The sequence below is a fragment of the Procambarus clarkii genome, chromosome 37 (genome assembly GCF_040958095.1).
Source record: "Procambarus clarkii isolate CNS0578487 chromosome 37, FALCON_Pclarkii_2.0, whole genome shotgun sequence".
NCBI lineage: Eukaryota > Metazoa > Arthropoda > Malacostraca > Decapoda > Cambaridae > Procambarus > Procambarus clarkii.
The window spans coordinates 13,561,719-13,586,718 of NC_091186.1; the positions used below are offsets into that span (position 1 = coordinate 13,561,719).

A 25,000-nucleotide genomic window follows, 5' to 3' on the forward strand; every position below is an offset into this window, starting at 1 on the left:
CCGGAGGGGCGTCGTCTGCCGGCTGCCACTCACTCCTCGGGGCCGGCGGACGGGATTCTTGCATCTGGGCGCACACGCGCGCGCTCCTCGCCGCCGCCGCCGCACAATAGTGACCAATCTCGTCTGCGCCCGCTGGTCGGGGGGTTTTTGCGCGCGCGCGCGTCTTGATATACATGTTTTTATGCGCGCCCGGCTACATAAGTGTCTTTTTACCTGTACGCTGTTTGTGTGTGCGCGCGCGCATGTGTGTGTGCGTGTATATAGAGATATAATATAGATATCTATATCTCGCCCTGCTTGACGTATAGTGGGGTATAGTTTCGGGTGGGCGCCAGTGAGGACTGTGATGTGCAGGTTCGGTATCGTGGAGTACCAATATTGGGTTTGCCACCGCCGGCTTGTTTAATGCTGTGGTTCGGACAGTCCGAGTTTCTTTTTTTTATGCAATGTTGCGTGGACCATTGCGCAGCTCCTGGACTGTTGCACACGGGGGGGGGGGCGGGGGGGGCTGCAGGGGGGGGGGGAGGAGGAAAGTTTGTTATTTTTCGTCTGTGTTTGTGATTGTATTCCCCCCCCCTCCCCCTCCCCCCGTAGAGGTAGACTGTACCACATGCTTTGGAAGTGTACTAAGAGGGAGGTACCCCTAGTCTGTTTCACTCCCCCCCCCTCTCTCTCTCTCTCTCTCTCTCTATCTCTCTCTCTCTCTCTCTCTACCTCGTATTAACACCCCCTATTTCTGCCTCCCTCACTCCTCCTCTTCTCCCCATTTGACCCCCTTCTCTCCCCTTCACTTTCCCCTCATTGGGGTAGCGGAGGGGCAGTAGGGGTGGGTCTGTCCCCCCCCCACTCTTAATAGGATGGACCTAGACTAACTTACGTCCGTCCTGTCTACCAGACCATTCACCCTGCAAAGTTGGGTGAGACTAGCGCCAAGCATCTGGCCTCGATCTTAGAAAGAGACACATTCTGACATATATAAAGGCTAGAGAGGGAGGGGGGCACCCGGCGGATACCCGGGACTCTGTCCGTTTCATTTCCCCTTTCCTGTCATTTCCAATCCCTTCCCTAGTGTGCAAAACAGGCTATCATCACTGAATCAACGTCGTAATGACGAGAATGCTGACGGAAAACACTCTACGGACACTCAACCCCACATTTCAAACGTTCATGAAAGTCGTTGGTTTTCGCAATATAATCCAATCCTAGTTAAAGACGGTCATTAGGAGTCGACCCCCAACCACCCTTGGAAACTTGCCAGACGATCACACTTCAAGGAATGTTGCGTGAGACTACCCGCAGCCGTCTGGCCTCCAACGTCGAACAGACAGACAGACACTTTATGGACATCCTCCCAGCGAGCATAAGAAATATTGCCGGAACAACCGTGGACATCTTCAAGAGGAAACTAGATTTATTCCTCCAAGGAGTGCCGGACCAACCGGGCTGTGGTGGGTATGTGGGCCTGCGGGCCGCTCCAAGCAACAGCCTGGTGGACCTAACTCCCACAAGTCAAGCCTGGCCTCGGGCCGGGCTTGGGGAGTAGAAGAACTCCCAGAACCTCATCAACTCAGGTATCAACAGTAGATTGGCAAATATCCTGAGCACTAGAAGGGTAAAATAGAAAGACATTGATGCCCTGAGCGTGGCTACTGTACCCGACTGGTTTCGCTGCCTCCATCATCAACCTCCACACTAGCACTAGGAATTGTATTTACTCCTTCGCTTGTGTTTAGTGACCTCAGTAACTGCCAGGTCTCTGCTTGTGATCGCCATTCCTTATTACTCAAGTCCCGCCCCCTAGCGGTTGTGGGCTTACCTAGAGGTTGTACAACTCTACCGGTTGTAGAGTTTACGACCTACAACCTTCTAGACCTCCCCCGAGAGGTCGTAGAGGTCGGTCGTCTTCCTTGACCTAATTTTCCATCTTCGTGCTTCCCTCTATTTGATCTCTTGCATTCCGAAGATTCTCCGTCAACTCTTACAGTCCATCCTCCACTAGTCCGCGTCAACTCTTAATCTTTGCCGTCACTGTTTCAACGCTAAATTCTGTCCTTTGACCGTCTCTTTGTTACCCGTCCATCACGCTCATCACCTCCGTGTGTTACCTGTGGCAACCCACTGTCTTAACTCCAGCTCTGTGAGGAGGAGTCTCAGGACCCCAAAAAACAAGGTTTTGGACAAGCCGCTGTGTTATGTTTATTAACCTATACCCACTGGCAGCTAAGTGACTTTTATTAATTTTTATTTATTTAATTTTACTTTATATTACTATAATAAATAAAAACTTTTATTTAATATTACTCTTATTTTATTAACATTTAGGTAAATCGGCATTTATTCAGCTCGCCTGTACGGTAGAGCGACAGTCTTTCGTCATGCAGGTCGACGTTCAATCCCCCCGAACCGTCCACAAGTGGTTGGGCACCATTCCTTCCCTCCCCCCGTCCCATCCCAAATCCTTATGCTGACCCCTTCCAGGTGCTATATAGTCGCAATGGCTTGACCCTTTCTCCTCATAATTCCATACACACTCCAGTACACGCGAATAACGAAGGTACCAGTCTGCAACATTCCACACCCCCACTCCAGTGCCTCGTGAAACAAGCTAGATTAGCAATGCGAGGGAAAATTTCTTCCCACATTTTAGTTACTTAAACTTTAGATGTTAAAAACAAAAATTATCAATGTACTATATTGAAAGGCTGTAGTGGTGCTATATAGTGGTGCTATATAGTGGTGCTATATAGCGGTGCTATATAGTGGTGCTATATAGTGGTGCTATATAGTGGTGTAGATATATGCGATGTCTTATAATCGCATATATCTTCACTTGGCGAGATCTAGGAGACAAGATCGCTTGATGGAAGCAGATGAATTGAGGAAAGCGAGATGTCAAATATAAGAAATTAGCAGAGTTGCGAGTTTATTTATACAAACACTTATGAATTAGGTGAGAAATTGCACAGGTAAAACTTCAGGTGTGTGTGTGTGTGTGTGTGTGTGTACTCACCTAGTTGGTTGTACTTACTCAGTTGTGCATGCGGGGGTTGAGCTTTGTCTCTTTGGTCCCGCCTCTCAACTGTCAATCAACTGGTGTGTGTGTGTGTGTGTGTGTGTGTGTGTGTGTGTGTGTGTGTGTGTGTGTGTGTGTGTGTGTGTGTGTGTGTGTGTGTGTGTGTGTGTGTGTGTGTGTGTGTGTGTGTGTGTGTGTATGTGTGTATGTGTGTGTGTGTGTGTGTGTGTGTGTGTGTGTGTGTGTATGTGTGTGTATGTGTGTGTATGTGTGTGTATGTGTGTATGTGTGTATGTGTGTATGTGTGTATGTGAGTGCGTGTGTGTGTGTGTGTGTGTATGTGTGTGGCCAACACAGGCACGCGCGCGCACGCACACGGCCGTAACAAGAGCCAGAGCATGCTGGCAAGGAGCCGGATACTGGGGAAGTATCCGGCAACCGACCTGCCACAATTATCTGGCTCCTTACCAGTACAAGACAAACAAATGCGAAGATTTCTGTAAACCGCAAAACCTATTTCTGGAAAGTTTGTGGAGATGTCCTGGGGGCAGCTGCAGCCACGGAGGGTTTAACAGCCACGGAGGGTTTAGCAGCCACGGGGGGTTTAGCAGCCACGGAGGGTTTAGCAGCCACGGAGGGTTTAGCAGCCACGGAGGGTTTAACAGCCACGGAGGGTTTAGCAGCCACGGAGGGTTTAACAGCCACGGAGGGTTTAACAGCCACGGAGGGTTTAGCAGCCACGGAGGGTTTGACAGCCACGGAGGGTTTAGCAGCCACGGAGGGTTTAACAGCCACGGAGGGTTTAACAGCCACGGAGGGTTTGACAGCCACGGAGGGTTTAGCAGCCACGGAGGGTTTAACAGCCACGGAGGGTTTAACAGCCACGGAGGGTTTAACAGCCACGGAGGGTTTAACAGCCACGGAGGGTTTAACAGCCACGGAGGGTTTAGCAGCCACGGAGGGTTTAACAGCCACGGAGGGTTTAGCAGCCACGGAGGGTTTAACAGCCACGGAGGGTTTAACAGCCACGGAGGGTTTAACAGCCACGGAGGGTTTAACAGCCACGGAGGGTTTAACAGCCACGGAGGGTTTAGCAGCCACGGAGGGTTTAACAGCCACGGAGGGTTTGACAGCCACGGAGGGTTTAACAGCCACGGAGGGTTTAACAGCCACGGAGGGTTTGACAGCCACGGAGGGTTTAACAGCCACGGAGGGTTTAACAGCCAGGGAGGGTTTAACAGCCACGGAGGGTTTGACAGCCACGGAGGGTTTAACAGCCACGGAGGGTTTAACAGCCACGGAGGGTTTAACAGCCACGGAGGGTTTAACAGCCACGGAGGGTTTAACAGCCACGGAGGGTTTAACAGCCACGGAGGGTTTGACAGCCACGGAGGGTTTAACAGCCACGGAGGGTTTGACAGCCACGGAGGGTTTAACAGCCACGGAGGGTTTAACAGCCACGGAGGGTTTAGCAGCCACGGAGGGTTTAACAGCCACTGAGGGTTTAACAGCCACGGAGGGTTTAACAGCCACGGAGGGTTTGACAGCCACGGAGGGTTTAACAGCCACGGAGGGTTTAACAGCCACGGAGGGTTTAACAGCCACGGAGGGTTTAACAGCCACGGAGGGTTTAACAAAACCAAGTTTAGACACAAAATCATTCACAGCCATTAAGAATAAACAGAAAACGGGGCAACAGACGAGAGGGGCGTTTAATATAAACGAAGATTTACCAAGTCAACCGATGAAGACGGGAATGGAAGATTAGCAGATAAACACGGACAATAGAGAGGAAAGTGGGCATTAACATAAGAGGATTTAAGAGCACCAGAGGTTTGAGAGAGAGAGAGAGAGAGAGAGAGACAGAGAGAGAGAGAGAGAGAGAGAGAGAGAGAGAGAGACGGAGAGAGAGAGACAGAGACAGACGGAGAGAGAGGGAGAGACGGAGAGAGAGAGAGACGGAGAGAGAGAGAGAGAGAGACGGAGAGAGAGAGAGACGGAGAGAGAGAGAGAGAGAGACGGAGAGAGAGAGACAGAGAGACAGAGAGAGAGAGACAGAGAGAGAGAGGAAAGGGAAGAGGGAAAGCGAGCCTAGTTCGTCCCGTCACTGTGGGGCGCAGTGAGGAATGATCGCAGAGTCAACTACAGATTTCACTGACACGAGTCCCACGTACTCCCGCTGGTCTTAATCTCCCTGAAGGCCCGGGGGGCTAGTTTTTGTTGCTCTTCATTGAAAGATAGGTGTAGCCACTCTCCCTTAAGGTCTAGATGGGAGTTTTCACTCTCCCTTAAGGTCTAGATGGGAGTTTTCACTCTCCCTTAAGGTCTACAGTAGCTGGGGGTTCCTACTCTCCCTTAAGGTCTTGTTGGGGTTCTCACTCTCTTCCTTAAAGGCAACTTTACTGGTTCACATTCTGTTAAGAAAGCAGGTAACCTCAACCCTTCTTCCCTTAACCAGTATAAAGCCTTACTAAAAGTTGCCGTCAAAACAGAGATTTAGACAATTTCTTAGCCCAGGCTTCGGGATTCGTCCCGAGGTCCTGGACCGGTCCAGCAAACCTGGAAAAGACCAAGGCTGGAGACACGGTTCTGTTGTGGCCGCAGCCTGGTCTGAAAGGCTGGACGGGCCAGACCAAGACCAGGAAAACCCTGAGCGTGAGGCGGGTCTAGCCGAGGTCCCACCTCATAATGCCACCGAAGCTCCTCCTCATGGCCACTGCCTCGCGTCCACACCTGCTATCCTCATTGGGCTATCTGGTGTGATATAAGAACTATCCCCGCTAGAGGCCATCACGGCCTTGCTCATTAGACGGGGGTCTGAATTGACTCCGGGGACATGATGGATGCCAAAACGCTTACACCGGCAGCAACGGGCAATTTTCCCGGACGCCAATCAAAGTCAAAGATCATTTTAGGGTAATTCAGGCTGTTTGCAAGAGCCAGTTTCAAGAGCGGGGAACTATAACAGCGAGCGAAGGTAATCACTTCAGCTTTCCTCAAGCATATAACTTGTTAAGGCACGGGCCAAAACTTGGGATGTTCTTCGCACTCTTCACAACTTTTCGTGTTGCATTGTGAGACAATGAAAAGGATCCATAGGATCACCGCATCACTATTATCACAACACCATCACTGTCACTCCTAACACTGTTATGTCCAGTCACACATTTCCCCTATCACTGTTACCATCTTCACTGTACACTATCTACATCACTGTAATAAGAAGGTTGTACCCAGAACGCAAATCTCATCCGAAGAAGCGTTGTCTATGTCGGTATCTCAGAGACATTAATATTTAAACGAATGCTAAATTCTACGGACTTTCTCTTCGTCATGTCTCCATGTCTCTCTCTCTCTCTCTCTCTCTCTCTCTCTCTCTCTCTCTCTCTCTCTCTCTCTCTCTCCCTCTCTCCTACATATCATGTGTCATTTGGTACAACATGTCAGTATGTGTCATGTGTCAGTGTGCTCGTGTTCATGTGATGTTATACCACCTGGTGTTGAAGACGACACGAGCCTGTTATTTTAGGGATATCTTTGCTTAGTATTTGACAAAATTTGGGTGAGGCTAGCCGTAAGCGTCTGGTCTCCAGCCCTCAGATATTAGAATTTATTGAGGAAGATATTTACATACCCACGTGTACATGTGTGCGTGTGTGAGAGAGAGAGGGAGAGAGAGAGAGAGAGAGAGAGAGAGAGAGAGAGAGAGAGAGAGAGAGAGAGAGAGAGAGAGAGAGAGAGAGAGAGAGAGAGAGAGAGAGTGAGTGTGTGTGAGTGTTGTGCTTGTGAGGGAGGGAGAAGAGCATGTACTCACCTATATTTACACACGTGTTCTCTCAGAATGAGAGTCAGTTCTTGCGTTCTGTCTTTGAGACGTTGGTCATGCACTCCAATGCTCACGACCTCTTGCAAGTTACCTCGACTACTTACACAGGCTCAAAAGTAGGCAACATTTGCCTCCTGATATTCTCTCTCATTCCTCTTTTCTCACAACTCTGACTGTCAAGTTCTTCTATCATCTCTGTGGCTGATCCCAGACTTTCTAGTTAAAATCCACTTTCACTCGAGTATTTATCTCGTGATAAATATTTATTTTTAGATTCATCTTTGCCGGAATCTTTAAGAATTTTGCAAGTTGTGAACATGTCTCCTTTTCATCGTCTTTTTTTTTTTTATTTATTCCAGTGTAATAAGATCTAGTTGCTTCAGACTTTCCTTAACATTCCTTCTCAGTCTTTCCTGATCTAGCGTCATCAGCCTTTCCTTACTTCCTCATCCCATTTTTTTTTAAATCTCATTCTCTGCTGATTTCGCAGAGAATGAGTCCTGCTTCAGTCTGATGATGAGTCCTGCTTCAGCATTCTGGCCTATGTACTTGATCTGTGAGGCCCTTTGTCATCGTAGCCTGAAGGTTCACATAGACATCACAGCCAGGCCGATCCAGAACCGCCAGAAGAAACTTGTGTTCAGTTTTATCTTGAAAACTTCCACTGTTGTGCCAGCGACAGATCCCATATTTGTCGGCCGAAGGAGTGAAGTGTTGGGCCTCTGATGTTTACACTGTGTTTTCCCCAACCCGTTCTCGCACTTTCTTACAGTCAATATTGACTTATTAAATACGTGCATATGTGACATACTAATTTATTGTGAATATTTTAGTTTACCTTGAAAAGCTTCATTGAAAACACCGACCTTACCTAACCTTCTTAGTATGTTAAAATAAGCATCTTATTGCTTCGTAATTACAATTATTACTTAACCTATACCTATAATAGGTTCTCCCAGCGTGGTTATGGCTTCCCCTCACTTCATGTTTGATTAAGTCCGACACTTTCTGCAATCTCTCTCACTCACAGTATGTTGCAAGTTTATTGTGCAGGGGCCAGATTCACGAAAGCACTTACGCATGCACTTACGAATGTTTACATCTTTCCTCAATCTTTGACAACTTTGGTTACATTTATTAAACAGTTTACAAGCATGAAAACTTGCCAATCAACTGTTGTTATTGTTATAAACAGCCTCCTGGTGCTTCGGAGCTCATTGACTGTTTAATAATTGGAAACAAAACCGCCAAAGATTGAGAAAAGATGCACAGGTTCGTAAGTGTTTGCGTAAGTGCTTTCGTTAATCTGGCCCCAGGTTCGGAACCTGAAATGCAATTCGAGTGTTTACCAGTGAGAATGGTAACGAAACTGGGGCGTGTATTCCTTTCCGTGTCTTCTACCAGCTAACGCAAAAGCACCAGGATCTAGTGGACCCTTGCTTCGCACCCCACACAAGCTGTTTTTTTTAGTTTTTAATTCCACTTTTTTGTGTATGCTTCAAAGTATTTTGTAAGTCATCGTCATATTACCTCTGATTATTTCCTCTTTCAGTCGTCATAATTTCTGTTTTTTTTTTTTTAATCTAACGTCATGGTGTGGATGTCGAACATGTCTTGATAATCTCTCTGTGAATTATTGGACATCTGTTTTGTTTGTGTATTTCACAAGATGTGGGTTCTTGCTGGTACTGCATATGCCAGGGATGGTCTCACGTACGCTAAAGCGTTCTGAAGAGAGTGAAAAGGCGCTAAATGCTTACACCTATGATAACACTATTCCCACTGTGCTCATAACACTATTCACCCCCTCACACCCCCCCAAACAAACCCCAACCACCCCACATACGACACTACCTCCCCCCACACAACCCCCAACATACAGCCCCCCCCTCACACAATAACGTCATGACATCCTATTTATATAATATCCGTTATCCTGTTCTAGGTTTTTCTATCATTTTTCTTCGCAGCCTGTGGCTCCTTGGGGCTCCTTGGGGCTCCTTGGGGCTCACTGGGGTTCCTTGGGGCTCACTAGGGTTCCTTGGGGGCTCACTGTGGCTCCTTGTGGCTCACTGTGGCTCCTTGGGGCTCACTGCGGTTCCTTGGGGCTCCTTGGGGCTCATTGCGGTTCCTTCTGGCTCACTGGGGCTCCTTGGGGCTCACTGTGGCTCCTTGGGGCTCACTGCGGTTCCTTGGGGCTCACTGGGGCTCATTGCGGTTCCTTGTGGCTCACTGGGGCTCCTTGGGGCTCACTGTGGCTCCTTGGAGCTCACTGCGGTTCCTTGTGGCTCCTTGGGGCTCACTGGGGCTCATTGCGGTTCCTTGTGGCTCCTTGGGGCTCACTGTGGCTCCTTGGGGCTCACTGTGGCTCCTTGGGGCTCCTTGGGGCTCACTGTGGCTCCTTGGGGCTCACTGCGGTTCCTTGTGGCTCCTTGGGGCTCCCTGTGGCTCCTTGGGGCTCACTGCGGTTCCTTGTGGCTCACTGTGGCTCCTTGGGGCTCACTGTGGCTCCTTGGGGCTCCCTGTGGCTCCTTGTGGCTCCTTGTGGCTCACTGTGGCTCCTTGGGGCTCACTGTGGCTCCTTGGGGCTCCCTGTGCCTCCTTGTGGCTCCTTGGGGCTCACTGCGGTTCCTTGTGGCTCACTGTGGCTCCTTGGGGCTCACTATGGCTCCTTGGGGCTCACTGCGGTTCCTTGGGGCTCACTGTGGCTCCTTGGGGCTCACTGCGGTTCCTTGGGGCTCACTGTGGCTCCTTGGGGCTCACTGTGGCTCCTTGGGCTCACTGTGGCTCCTTGGGGCTCACTGTGGCTCCTTGGAGCTCACTGTGGCTCCGTGGGGCTCACTGTGGCTCCTTGGGGCTCACTGTGGCTCCTTGGGGCTCACTGTGGCTCCTTGGGGCTCACTGTGGCTCCTTGTGGCTCACTGCGGTTCCTTGGAGCTCACTGCGGTTCCTTGGAGCTCACTGCGGTTCCTTGGAGCTCACTGGGGCTCCTTGGGGCTCACTGTGGCTCCTTGTGGCTCACTGCGGTTCCTTGGGGCTCCTTGGGGCTCACTGGGGCTCACTGTGGCTCCTTGGGGCTCACTGTGGCTCCTTGGGGCTCACTGTGGCTCCTTGTGGCTCCTTGGGGCTCACTGTGGCTCCTTGGGGCTCACTGTGGCTCCTTGGGGCTCACTGTGGCTCCTTGTGGCTCACTGCGGTTCCTTGGGGCTCACTGTGGCTCCTTGTGGCTCACTGCGGTTCCTTGGGGCTCACTGCGGTTCCTTGGGGCTCACTGCGGTTCCTTGGGGCTCACTGTGGCTCCTTGTGGCTCACTGCGGTTCCTTGTGGCTCACTGCGGTTCCTTGGGGCTCACTGCGGTTCCTTGTGGCTCACTGGGGCTCCTTGGGGCTCAAGGAAAACAACCACCACCAAACCACCACCACAACAACAATCAAACCACAACAACAACAATCAAACCACCACAACAACAATCAAACCACCACCACAACAACCATTTCACCACCACACTAACAGAGACAAGTGTGGCCTGGGGTGGTGGGCGGCCTGTGGGCTGAAGCACCCCAGTTTACCTGTCCACACCCCCCCCCCCTAAACCCCCCCTCCCACCCCATTACCCCCCTCCCTCACCTGTTTATACCTTCCCCCCCTCCCCCCTCCCCATCATTGCCTCCACTTTCCCACCTGTTCAATCCTTGTTCCTGCCCACCACACCCCCCCCTCTCGTTCCCTCCCCCTACACCTCCCCTCCCCCCCCCACCCATTTCCTCCTTTCCCCACCGGTCAAACCTCCCCCCCCCACCTCTTCCCATTTCCAACCGGAAACACCTCCCCCCCCCTCTCTCTTGGCTCCCCCACACCCCCCCCTTTGCCACCTCAAGACACCCTATTCTCTCTTCCTCCCCCTTCTCCCCCCTCCGGTGTTTTGTTTCCCCTTTCCCCCTCCCTACTAGGCATATCTCCCCACCCCCCTTGTCTCCTACCCCCCCCTCCCTCCCTTGTACTGGATACCCCGCCCCTCCCTCCTAGATGTTCCTCAACCACCACTATCCCCTCCCCCCCTTCCCCTGGATATCACCCCCTCCTCCTCCCTCCCCCCTACACCCCTGGATATCACCCCCTCCCTTCCCCTGGACATCACCTCCCTTTCCCTGGATATCACCCCCTTCCCCTGGATATCACCCCCTACCCCTGGACATCACCCCCTTCCCCTGGCTATCACCCCCTCCCCTCCCCCCCTTCCCCTGGCTATCACCCCCACCCCTCCCCCCCTTCCCCTGGCTATCACCCCTCCCCTCCCCCCTGGATATCACCCCCTCCCCTCCCCCCCTGGATATCACACCCTCCCCTCCCCCCTGGATATCACCCCCTCCCCTCCCCCCCTGGATATCACCCCCTCCCCTCCCCCCCTTCCCTGTCCCCCCTTCCCCTGGATATCACCCCTCCCCTCCCCCCTTCCCCTGGATATCACCCCCTCCCTCAACCCCCCACTTATAGTTACCAAGCCTCATTATCACGTGTGATATATTTCCAGGCGTCCTATTGGCCAGGGAAAGGTGTATGTGAGGGGGGGGTTGAGGGAGGGAGAGGGGGGGGGGTGGAGTGTGTGCTGGTGTGCACGCGCGCAGACAGGACGCGCCGGCCACGCCACAGATAAAGGGGGAATATAGCGACTATACTCTACTGTCAGCTGACCACATTCCCCCCCCCCCCCCGCCCCCCCCTCAACTGCACTTTACAAACAGCTACCATTCACACTGGCCTCTTCCACGGGGACAGGAAGGAGGGCCTAAGCGGCGCTGACCAGCCACGCCGCTATGACCCGTAGTGACCCGTGAAGCACAGCCCAGAATTCTACCAGGCTGAAACAGGTGGTTTGGTCCTCTCGGGCGGTGGACGGGTGGTGGGGGTGGGGGGTGGGAATGGAATAATGAACAATGTATATGCAATTATGGTACTTGTGTATGGCGGGCATGGAGGTGAGAATAGCAGCGTGGAGAAGCCGCCCGCGTAAGGCAACAGGCATTCCACTCAACGCACGATATCACTAGCCGGATTTTACAGTAACTTATAACACACATGATAGCCAAAAAAACTGAGCTCAGGGGCCGAAACGGGCGAAAACAATGCGATAATACCAACCCCCCCTTCCCCCTCACCACGATAACAACCAGGACAAAGTAATTCCTAATCTAAAATAAACAAGAATGGCCCGAAAATCCCCCTCCCCCCCCCCCTCCCCACCCCAAAGAAAAAGGAAAACGTTGTCCGAAAAGTTTGTGATAGAGTTTAACGCGGCAGTAAGAAAGTATCTAGAGAGGGGGGCGGCCCAGCCAGGAGCCAAAGCCTAGTATTATCAAGTTGTAAAAACTTTGCAAGGCTCGCGTGGAACCCGTTTGACGTCGTCAGGCCGAGCCCGTCCCGCCGGCCACCTCCACACCGGGATTCTCTTGTGTTTTTTTCTAATATATCTATATTTACCTCTCGGGGGCCCCCCCCCTAAGATTTGATACATTTGAAAATGATTATAGCTAATCGGTGTTCTATACCCTAGAAGACCTCCAAGCCTCCTCGCCCCAGTCAATATATGGGGTTCTTCAGGGGTTCTATTACAAGCGGGGGTCCATATTTGGGGGGCTAGATTGTTGACGTTTCAAAGCGAGTTTTGTGTACAAATCAGGTGTGTGTGGGGGGGGGGGAGGGGGTAGGTCATTAATATTGACCCAGATGTTGGTTCATTATGATGAGGTGCGTCCAGAGGTTGTGTGTGTGGGGGTGGGGGGGGGGGAAGAGTGGGGCGCCTCCACCCTATACCACTGTGACCCACATCTTCACTCTCATGCTTAAGAGGGGCTCCAAGCTTAATATAATGTTATTCTCTCTCTCTCTCTCTCTCTCTCTCTCTCTCTCTCTCTCTCTCTCTCTCTCTGATTGCCTTCCTCTCACTTTCGTGTGTGTGTGTGTGTGTGTGTGTGTGTGTGTGTGTGTGTAATTACTATCTGTGCCTGGAGAATCAAGCTATTAGCTCTTGGACCCCGCCATTCTAACCAATCTATTTTTTTTCCTCAATTGTGTCAAGATATATTTCTCTGTAAAACACACACACACACACACACACACACACACACACACACACACACACACACACACACAGGCTCAGGAATCTGTACACCTGTTGATTGACGGTTGAGAGGTTGGGACCAAAGAGCCAGAGCTCAACCCCCGCAAACACAACTAGGTGAGTACAACTAGGTGAGTACACACACACACACACACACACACACACTTCCTGGGGATGTGTGCATGTTAGAAATATATGTAGTAGATATAATAGAGGAAAAATGGACTGGTTAAAGACTCGGGGTCCAAGAGCTAATAGCTCGATTCTGCAGACACAAATAGTAAATACACACATCCCCAGGAAGCAGCCCGTAGCAGCTGTCCAACTCCCAAGTACCTATTTACTACCAGGTGAACAGGTGCACCAGGGGGAAAGGAACTCTGCCCATTTGTTTATGCCTCAGCCGGAAAACAAACCCCGAGCGCTGTCCACTCAGCCTCGAAGGCTAGTTGTACTCAGTAGTACTCACCTAATTGTGTTTGCGCAGGTTGAGCCTCGGCTCATTGGGCCCGCCTTTCAACCGCTGTACAGGCCCAGTAAGAATTCATCAAACTTTCACACATCCAATTACGAAACCTCTACATCTTAGTTATAACAGGTGTGGATTCCCGGTTAGTGCTGCGCATTCCAGTAATGGTCCTATATAGACCTTAGAGATTACCTTGACAAGAGGCCTGATTTAGGCTTGTAAATGCCGTTCTATTATTGGCCAGCTTCCCAAATTCTGCCAGTGTGAACCTATTTGGATCCTCCTTCTAAGAGAGAGTGAGTGAGTGAGTGAGTGAGTTGAGTGAGTGCGTGCGTGTCTCTTGCAGCAGCAATGACCCCGCATAATTCTTACGTTTTGGACAGGACCCTCAAGGCCTCGGCAAGGAGGTGTTCTCCTCACGCAAGGAAGATTTTCTTGCTTCACAAAACAGTCTTAAGTTACTCCTCACCACTGTGAAGCAATTTACCAGCTGACAAGAGCCAGGTGAGCTGTGTCACGTCTAAACAAAACACTACGGCAAAAGACACTTGGAAAACATGTCTTAAGAAACATGTCATGTTTCATGAAGAGCCCGTCACGTGCCATGAAGAGCCCGTCACGTGCCATGAAGAGCACGTCACGTGCCATGAAGAGCCCGTCACGTGCCATGAAGAGCACGTCACGTGCCATGAAGAGCCCGTCACGTGCCATGAAGAGCCCGTCACGTGCCATGAAGAGCCCGTCACGTGCCATGAAGAGCCCGTCACGTGCCATGAAGAGCCCGTCACGTGCCATGAAGAGCCGTCACGTGCCATGAAGAGCCCGTCACGTGCCATGAAGAGCCGTCACGTGCCATGAAGAGCCCGTCACGTGCCATGAAAACCCGTCACGTGCCATGAAGAGCCCGTCACGTGCCATGAAGAGCCCGTCACGTGCCATGAAGAGCCGTCACGTGCCATGAAGAGCCCGTCACGTGCCATGAAGAGCCGTCACGTGCCATGAAGAGCCGTCACGTGCCATGAAGAGCCGTCACGTGCCATGAAGAGCCGTCACGTGCCATGAAGAGCCGTCACGTGCCATGAAGAGCCCGTCACGTGCCATGAAGAGCCCGTCACGTGCCATGAAGAGCCCGTCACGTGCCATGAAGAGCCCGTCACGTGCCATGAAGAGTCCGTCACGTGCCATGAAGAGCCCGTCACGTGCCATGAAGAGCCCGTCACGTGCCACGAAGAGCCCGTCACGTGCCACGAAGAGCCCGTCACGTGCCATGAAGAGCCGTCACGTGCCATGAAGAGCCGTCACGTGCCATGAAGAGCCCGTCACGTGCCACGAAGAGCCGTCACGTGCCATGAAGAGCCGTCACGTGCCATGAAGAGCCGTCACGTGCCATGAAGAGCCGTCACGTGCCATGAAGAGCCGTCACGTGCCATGAAGAGCCCGTCACGTGCCACGAAGAGCCCGTCACGTGCCACGAAGAGCCGTCACGTGCCTTGAAGAGCCGTCACGTGCCATGAAGAGCCCGTCACGTGCCATGAAAACCCGTCACGTGCCATGAAGAGTCCGTCACGTGCCATGAAGAGCCCGTCACGTGCCATGAAGAGCCGTCACGTGCCATGAAAACCCGTCACGTGCCATGAAGAGCCTGTCACGTGCCACGAAGAGCCCGTCACGTGCCACGAAGAGCCCGTCACGTGCCACGAAGAGCCCGTCACGTGCCACGAAGAGCCCGTCACGTGCCATGAAGAGCCCGTCACGTGCCACAAAGAGCCCGTCACGTGCCACGAAGAGCCCGTCACGTGCCACGAAGAGCCCGTCACGTGCCATGAAGAGCCGTCACGTGCCATGAAGAGCCCGTCACGTGCCACGAAGAGCCCGTCACGTGCCACGAAGAGCCCGTCACGTGCCACGAAGAGCCCGTCACGTGCCACGAAGAGCCCGTCACGTGCCACGAAGAGCCCGTCACGTGCCATGAAGAGCCGTCACGTGCCATGAAGAGCCGTCACGTGCCATGAAGAGCCCGTCACGTGCCACGAAGAGCCCGTCACGTGCCACGAAGAGCCCGTCACGTGCCACGAAGAGCCCGTCACGTGCCACGAAGAGCCCGTCACGTGCCACGAAGAGCCCGTCACGTGCCACGAAGAGCCCGTCATGTAACACGGGATCGGGTTCCTCTCTCTCTTTACTTCCTTCTTTCTACTCCCTCTACCCGTATTCTTACTTTTATTTCTAAACCAAGGGACTCCAAAACTTTTACCAAAGCCAACTCCACGCCACGTGGTCCTAAGACGATTGACCGACTTAGGATTCTACACCCAGTATGACGTGACCTAAGCTCTGAACAAAACCCTAGAGTCACCTCTGCTGCCACCACCAGACCAGTAATACAAGAGCAATGATCGAGGTCTGGATCGATCACGCTAATTAATCAACCTAGGGGCTTGATCCCCACTATAAACGATGACCTTGAGTGTGGAATAAATTACACGGTAATGATGATTCCGATTCGATGTTAGAATCGGCGCCCAATACAACTCTGCCTCGTGTGGACCACGTGACCAGGACAAGTATACACATAAACAAATGGAAACAATAAAATGCAAATTAATAACAAATTTAATTTATTAAAAGAAAACTAAAACAAAATCTAAATGTGTTCACTCCCTATCACTTTAACACTCCCTACTTGACCTGAGTGGCAAATGAGAAGACTATCCCTATAATTTACAATAGCAACTATACCTTGGGCGACCACAGCTCTGGGTGTTGTGCTGGTCTTGTTGGGGAGAGGTAAGATGTTGACCTCTTATCCCAGCTGCTTCCGTGACCACACTGATCTTTTCCTTGTCTGGTCTCCCCCAGACAGAACATTGTATCCTTCCGCCTAGTCAAAGTTCTACCCAGTTACTAGCAAGGTTTAAGTTATAACAATTAACCTCTGTTGTACTTAATTGATCCAGACTGGTTGAATTATTTTACTGAATTAAATTACAAACATCTAACGGCAGAGCTGTTCCCGATCACAAAAATGGTTATTAAAACTTTGAGAAATAGTAGACCTGTCAACCCCTGATGACCTATGACCGCCGGTCACTCCGCTTTAAAAGTTAGATCTGATTCGTGACGTCACTGATGGTGACTTAAACTCAATAATTAGAATACTCTTGATATTGTATCCAGTACTATTATACAATACAATTTTAATGCAAAATGAATAAAGGCTAATTTCTCTAAATTACTGAATACTATAGGATGATTTATTATACGCAGCTATGAACAAAGCGTTGGTTATTTCCACCGCGAATTCCCCTGGGGGTCAGGTCACCATGCGGCTCAGCTTCCCATTCTCTTTTGTCGATAAACCACTCTGGATAATTCTTACAACAGCCTAGTTTGTTACAACCCCCCCGCACAAGCACTTAGTAAACCTTGTTAATTTGTTAAAATTCACGAGGTTTAGTATCCAAACCCACAATTCAACTCATGCCACAAACAAAAGCTAACCTAACTAATAAAATTTGACAAATAATAGTCCAACATCATAATGAACATGTTCATATTTCATAAATTTCTCAGCTGTCAACTGACAGCAATCCTCTAATATCAGGAAACATACATCCTATCCTTACTGACATAGCTAAATAACATGTCCCTACTCTACCATCAAAAACTAGCTATTAAACTCTCTTGGCTCTTCACTAGCCAAGTCCATGTGTCCTCTAGAGCCGGCCACACCGTGCTCAAACATAACATTAAAGTTATATCGTCAGACTGAACTTTCAGTCATCCGGGAGCGTACTACGGAACTATCAAGTTCACATCCGTGTACTAACCACTCCCCATCAAGGAACACACCTAACGTTTATTACATGTATCTAAAAATAAAAATTCCGTCACGTCACGTGCCACGAAGAGCCCGTCACGTGCCATGAAGAGCCGTCACGTGCCATGAAGAGCCCGTCACGTGCCATGAAGAGCCCGTCACGTGCCACGAAGAGCCCGTCACGTGCCACGAAGAGCCCGTCACGTGCCACGAAGAGCCCGTCACGTGCCACGAAGAGCCCGTCACGTGCCATGAAAAACCCGTCACGTGCCACGAAGAGCCCGTCACGTGCCACGAAGAGCCGTCACGTGCCACGAAGAGCCGTCACGGGCCATGCAGACGGGAGCCAGAAGCCAGCGGGGCAGACATGGCGCCGTAGTCAGATATATAGTCAAGGCGCGACATATAGCATATATATTCCTATATATATTTACGACATAGCTCTATGTCGTAAAGCGCTTCCATTAAATGATCTCCCAGAGGGTAGAGACTCATTCGTCTATGTTTCCCGATGATGCTCCAGTTATGAGAAGGATCAGGACAGAGGAAGATAGAGAGACTACAGGACGACCTAAATAAACTGGAGGAATGGTCTAGAAAATGGCTACTAAATTTTAACTCAAGTGTAATGAAATTGGGTCAAGGGAACAGAAGGCTGAACACAAGATACCATCTGGGAGGTGAAATTCTGCAAGAGTCAAATAGAGAGAAAGATCTGGGGGTTGATATCATACCGAACCTGTCCCCCAGACGCCCATATCCAAAGGATATCACCAGCGGCATATGCTAGATTAGCCAACATAAGAACTGCCTTTAGAAACTTGTGTAAGGAATCGTTCAGGACCTTGTATACCACTTATGTCAGACCAATCGTGGAGTATGCAGCTCCAGCCTGGAGTCCATCCATACCATCCATAACTCAAATCAAAGAGAAGATTCAGAGGTATGCCACCAGACTAGTCCCAGAGCTGAGAGGCATGAGTTACGAAGAGAGGCTACGGGGAATTAAACCTCACGTGCCTGGAAGACAGAAGAGTAAGGGGAGACATGATCACTACCCACAAAATTCTCTGAGGAATTGACAGGGTGGACAAAAACAATTTAAAACGGGTGGAACACGAACAAGGGGACACAGGTGGAAACTTGGCACTCAAATGAGTGCCAAAAACATTAAAAGAAACTTTTTCAGTGTCAGTAGTTAAGAGGTGGAATACATTAGGCAGTGATGTGGTGGAGGCTGACTCCATACACAGTTTCGTATGCAGATATGATAAGAGGCCAGGAAGCTCAGAAACCCGTCCACCTGTATTTTGACAGTTGAGAGACGGGACTAAAGAGCCGAAGCTCAACCCCCGCACGTAAGCAAATAAACTCTACGAATGTTCTCTCAGAAACTCAAAATCTTCATATCGTGTTGAATAGCGTCGTGATGGAAAGTGGGCGATGGGTTGACTAGGAAGGTGGGGGGGCGGGAAGAGTAGGGGGAAGGGGGGGGCCGCAGGGAAGACTAGGGGAAAGGGAAGAGGCAAGCAAGAGTAGGAAAGGGTAATACCAGAGGCAAGAGATGGAACAGACACGAGGTAGAGAAGTTGGATGATCTCACTTTCGCCTTTTGACGCTGATGATTTTTACCTCAAAATACGCCGCGAAGGAACAGATTTAATATAACGTGACTCCTGGGCGCCTCACGGGTGAACGAGTGTGAACACAACCCCGTACCAGCACGACGAGCGGACACGTGCCCTGAGGGCCCGCCTGCTCCACGACACTTCTCACCTCGCTGCGGGTCAACAACGACATGTCAACCACGCTGTCATGATACAAAATGCGGGAATAGATCACGGGGTAATCTATTACCTGGTTGAAAACAAAATCACCGGATGAATGGAACGCCTCGAAGGGGGTAACAAGTTATCTGAAGCATTCTTGTCGACCTCACCAGCTGGTCCCGTACTCAACTTGTCCTCACACAGCAGCTCGTCTTCCAAACAAAGACCCAAAAGTGATTCCATGCACCCGCCAAACCCGCTGTTTATGAATGAAAAACGGTTTACCCACGACTCGCAACTAATTTCGTTCGAACACTTCCGGAACAAGTGCTTCACTGACGAATTTTGTTCGAACCACAACGCTGTAAATGCTTCACTCACGTACTACAAATACAAATAATAGCCAACAGAACCTAAACACCTGACCTAACTTACGCTTAACTATACATAGAATTTGTATGTATAATATTAATTTAAAAACGAGAATAAAGCAATTTTTAATACACAGTATGTTAAAATTAATGAATGCGTTTGGGGAAGGACGGCCGCTGCTTTAACCAGCCTAGTGTAAGGACGGGTTGTCTGGGGGAGAACGGCCGCTGCTTTAACCAGCCTAGTGTGAGGACGGGTTGTCTGGGGGAGGACGGCCGCTGCTTTAACCAGCCTAGTGTGAGGACGGGTTGTCTGGGGGAGGACGGCCGCTGCTTTAACCAGCCTAGTGTGAGGACGGGTTGCAATCCAACTGCACAGAGCTGCTCTTCCCAGGTCTGGACGCTCGAGGGCGCCGCCACACGGGCCAGTCACCCTCCATGGGGATAGTGGCCGCGTTCAAGCTCGACAATGACGGTATGGGACGCCACGCCGGGCCCTCAAGCCGGGCCCCCGTGAACGTAACACTCCCTCACGCCGGGCCCCCGTGAACGTAACACCCCCTCACGCCGGATAGAACACCAGGTTATACGCTAGGCTCTTCCCCGTTCAGTCGCCATAGACACCAGAATAATTTTTCAATTCCTAAAGGCAAAAAAAAATCCATAACAAGAGAACGTATAGCTTAAAAAATGAACTTAATTACTTAAAAAAATATCTAAAAACGAATCTTCCAGTGTAATAACCTCAGGAGACCTCGGAATAGTCAAGAGCTAAGCTGTAAAACTGGAGACTGCGGCATGGAGACTGCGGCATGGAGACTGCGGCATGGAGACTGCGGCATGGAGGCTGCGGCATGGAGACTGGGGCATGGAGACCGCGGCAGGGTGACCGCCACGGCAAGCAGCACCAGGAAAGTCTGTCTCAAAATCAAACGCCAACGTCAGCTTTGGAGCTGTCGGCGGAAAACAGGTTCCAGCCAGAGGGTCCAGGGCTCCTGCAGGAGTATCTGTCCCTGAACAAAACACGAACTGGGCCTTGTGTAGGGGTTATAAGGCTTTCTTGGAGAACCTACGTTAAACATAGTGAGAATTTACGGTTGTTCCAGGAGAGGGACAGGGACAGTGCCCCGTCCCGTTGTTCCAGCAGAGGAGGGACAGGGACAGTGCCCCGTCCCGTTGTTCCAGCAGAGGAGGGACAGGGACAGTGCCCCGTCCCGTTGTTCCAGCAGAGGAGGCACAGGGACAGTGCCCCATTCCGGCCAACGACCAAGGACATCCGTCCAAGGCTGTACTCAACGAGTCACAATGTCTGAACAGGAGAAAAAGCCATATATATCTACCTAGAAACTCGATACCATCGCAAATTTTGACTGAAAAAGATTCGATTTCTTACTTGTGGGATCCAATTACATCTTCACAGCCGCAATAAAAGACTGGAATTAAATTAACTTATTTTCTCCCTTTATATATATATAAACTATTTTAATAATAAAATAATGTTTTGTCATGATTTATGTTCGTAGTCACATTTTTGTTACGATTCCTGATGGACGTTTGAAGAACATAGTTACAACAAATAAACAGCTGATAAACTAGTTGATAAATAATGATAACTAGTTGATAAATAAACTAGTTGATAAATGTATTATATAATACTCTTTAACACACTAATAACCAAAAACAATTAATTTCCATTAAAAAATAAACCTCTGTGTAATCATTTCAATACTGGCAACAAATCATACTTTTGATTCAAAAACATTTCAGAAAGAAAAAAAATAATAATTCAATAAACACATTTTCAACCAACAAATTCCATTTCCATACTCGACAATTTAAAAAAAATATATATATATGATAGTTCCGAGAGCCAACCCGTACAACCTTCACACACTCCTATCATAGTCTCCTGAGACTGATGGATGCCTCCTACTACTACTATTCCTACTCCTATATACGTGCTTCTATTTTTCCCTACTTCAGTACATGAAGCAAATTTATGGTATTCATTCGATTAGGACATTTTCCCCAGGCGATGAATTGTGTCTAGTGAAGCTTCTGGGTATCATTGACGTCTTAAGAGGTAGATTATCTGTGGTAAACCTTTTTTCATAGATGGATTGGAAGAAGAGAAGGGAGCTACTCACGAGACAGCTTGTTATTGTTTAAGATTCGCTACTCAGAACAATAAGTTCCAGTAGCACGGGCTATGGTGAGCCCGTAGAAACCACGAGACAGCGCCAAGATATTACTATATAACACTATTCAGGAGTCAGGATAAGGATTAGGGATGGGACAGGTGGGGTGGGGGTGGGGGGGGGAATGATGCTTATGCAGGAGATGAGTCACAATAACGTGGCTGAAGTATGTTGACCAGACCACACACTAGAAAGTGAAGGGACGACGGTTCGTCCTGGACAATTCTCAAGTCGATCATTCTCATTGATTTGAGAATGGTCCAGGACAGACCGAAACGTCGTCGTCCCTTCACTTCCCAGTGTGTGGTCTGGTCAACAATGATGCCTAACCACTTGTGGACGGTCGGGGATTGAACGCCGACCTGCATGAAGCGAGACCGTCTCGCTACCGTCCAGCCCAAGTGGTGGTTTTTGTCACCCGTCAAGACTGACATGATGTCTAAATTTAAATCCGTCACGGATGGAGGAGTGCAACCCGAGGCCACATTGACAATGCTGAGAGGGGCAGCATCACACACACACACACACACACACACACACACACACACACACACACACACACACACACACACACACATCCACCCCGACTGTGGGGTCTTGCGGGCCGCAAGAGCAAAAAGCAAAGCTCAACCCCCGCAAGCACAACTAGGTGAATACAACTAAGTGAACAAACACACACATACATACACACTTGCATATTTTATATATTTGCAGAGAGTTACAGTGAGGGGCGAGACCTCAGATTGGCGTGAAGTCACCAGTGGAGTCCCACAGGGCTCTGTACTCGATCCTATCCTGTTTCCGATATACCTAAATGATCTCCCAGAGGGTATAGATTCATTTCTCTCAATGTTTGCTGACGTCGCCAAAATTATGAGAAGGATTAAGACAGAGGAGGACTGCTTGAGGCTTCAAGAAGACCTGGACAAGCTGCAGGAATGGTCGAACAAATGGTTGTTAGAGTTTAACCCAAGCAAATGTAATGAAGATAGGTGTAGGGAGCAGGAGGCCAGATACAAGGAATCATTTGGGGGATGAAATTCTTCAAGAGTCAGAGAAGGAAAAAAAGACTTGGGGGTTGATATCACGCCAGACCTGTCCCCTGAAGCCCATATCAAGAGGATAACATCAGCAGCATATGCCAGGTTGGCTAACTGAAGAACGACATTTAGAAACTTGTGTAAGGAATCATTCAGACTTTGTATGCCACATATGTCAGACCAATCCTGGAGTATGTAGCAACAGTATGGAGTCCATATCTAGTCAAGCATAAGACTAAACTGGAAAAGGTTCAAAGATTTGCCACTAGGTTAGTACCCGGGCTGAGAGGTATGAGCTAAGAGGAGAGACTACGGGAGTTAAACCTCACGTCGCTGGAAGACAGGCGAGTTAGGGGGGACATGATCACCACGTACAAGATTCTCAGAGGAATTGATAGAGTAGATAAAGACAGACTATTTAACACAAAGGAGCACACGTACTTGAGGACACAGGTGGAAATTGAGTGCCCAAATGAGCCATAGAGACGTTAGAAAGAATTTTTCAGTGTCAGAATAGTAGACAAATAGAATGCACTAGGAAGAGATGTGGTGGAGGCTGACTCCATACACAGCTTCAAGTGTAGATATGATAGAGCCCAGTAGGCTCAGGAACCTGTACACCAGTTGATTGACAGTTGAGAGGCGGAACCAAAGAGCCAGAGCTCAACCCCTGCAATTACAACTAGGTAACTACAACTAGGCGATTACACACACACACCAGCCTGAGAGTGAAGGCGTGATAATAAGAGCAACAATCCTGGGTGGAAAGCTTTACTTTCCCAGATTTAGGAAGAGGAAGAGCTACAACCGACTCTTCCATCGCAAGAGGGAAAATAGCTTCTGCAACATTCAATACCCGTGAACCTTAAAAGACAAGCTCAAGACGCAGACAAGTGTAGAGGTGTACCACATAATTCATAATAATTCATTGTGTCGGGGACAGGCAGCCAGAGGGTATTAATACACGTTAGGCTTATATCGAGTCCTCCCCCCCCCCTCCCCAAGAGGCAACCCTACAACAAACTGACTAACTCTTCGAGTACCTAATTGCTGCTAGGTGAACAGGAGCAAGAGGTGATAGGAAATGCACCCTCCAACCATTTGTGACCCGCCCGGGATTCGAACCCTTAATTCTAGATTGCGAGTCGAGAACGACGGTACTGTTTGTTGTTGTTTCAGATTTAGCTACTCAGAACGAAGTGTGGATGTAGCACGGGCTATGGCGAGCCCGTGCGACGGTACTACAGGGACCCTTTTTAAATACATGGAATACCTGCACCCCGCGCATGCGTCGCCAGACACGACGGAAGGAACTCTGTGTACTCCCCTCCCGCCAGAATTAAGTCGTTGTTGTTGTTGTTGTTTAAGATTCAGCTACTGGGAACAAAACGGTCCAAGTAGCACGGGCTATGGTGAGCCCGTAGTGGACTTACCTGGCACAGGAGCAGGGCAAGTAGCACGGGCTATGGTGAGCCCGTAGTGGACTTACCTGGCACAGGAACGGGGCAAGTAGCACGGACTATGGTGAGCCCGTAGTGGACTTACCTGGCACAGGAGCGGGGCAAGTAGCACGGGCTATGGTGAGCCCGTAGTGGACTTACCTGGCACAGGAGCGGGGCAAGTAGCACGGGCTATGGTGAGCCCGTAGTGGACTTACCTGGCACAGGAGCGGGGCAAGTAGCACGGGCTATGGTGAGCCCGTAGTGGACTTACCTGGCACAGGAGCGGGGCAAGTAGCACGGGCTATGGTGAGCCCGTAGTGGACTTAGTGGCACAGGAGCGGGGCTGTAACACCCTAACTTGTAGGATTAAAGCATTTTGTAGGATTAAGTACTACGTAGGTTAGGTGCATAATCTTCCGAGCAGATGCTCCTTTGTGTTTGATATAAGCGTTGTAAATGGTAAGTCATGTATCCTATAAACGGTGTGACGTCATCGTCTCTTTGTAAATAAACGTCACGTGGATGACGCAGTCGTTTCACTTCTCACCGAGTTATGAGACGCCGTGTGAGGTAGTTCCGGCTTGTTCCCTTGTTCGTGGCAGCGCTCCAAGTGGCTCCAAGAGGTCTATAAAGAAATGTCACAGGAAGGACAGAAGTCAGCCCCGCTCCTGTGCCAGACAAGTCCCCACTACGGGCTCACCATAGCCCGTGCTATCTTCAGGTTATCTTGAGATGATTTCGGGGCTTTTAGTGTCCCCGCGGCCCGGTCCTTGACCAGGCCTCCACCCCCAGGAAGCAGCCCGTGACAACTGACTAACACCCAGGTACCTATTTTACTGCTAGGTAACAGGGGCATAGGGTGAATAGACAAGTGCTACTTGGAACTTTTGTTCTGAGTACCTGAATCTAAAACTACTAAGGGCAGAAACCATCC

The 25,000-nt window shown here is 50.0% G+C and overlaps 1 protein-coding gene across 5 annotated transcripts in view; it reads right to left on the reverse strand.

The window, feature by feature from the left end:
• Positions 1-25,000, reverse strand: part of TfAP-2 (transcription factor AP-2) — a 287,300-nt gene that overhangs the window by 203,225 nt on the left and 59,075 nt on the right. The window contains exon 1 of one of the 5 annotated variants that reach the window (XM_069337157.1): positions 16,166-16,948. The exons of the other annotated variants lie outside the window; for them this stretch is intronic. Coding sequence (XP_069193258.1) covers positions 16,166-16,294 — 129 coding nt within the window. The 5' untranslated portion in view covers positions 16,295-16,948. Of the gene's footprint in view, positions 1-16,165; positions 16,949-25,000 lie in introns of those variants that run through there. 5 annotated transcript variants of the gene reach the window in all.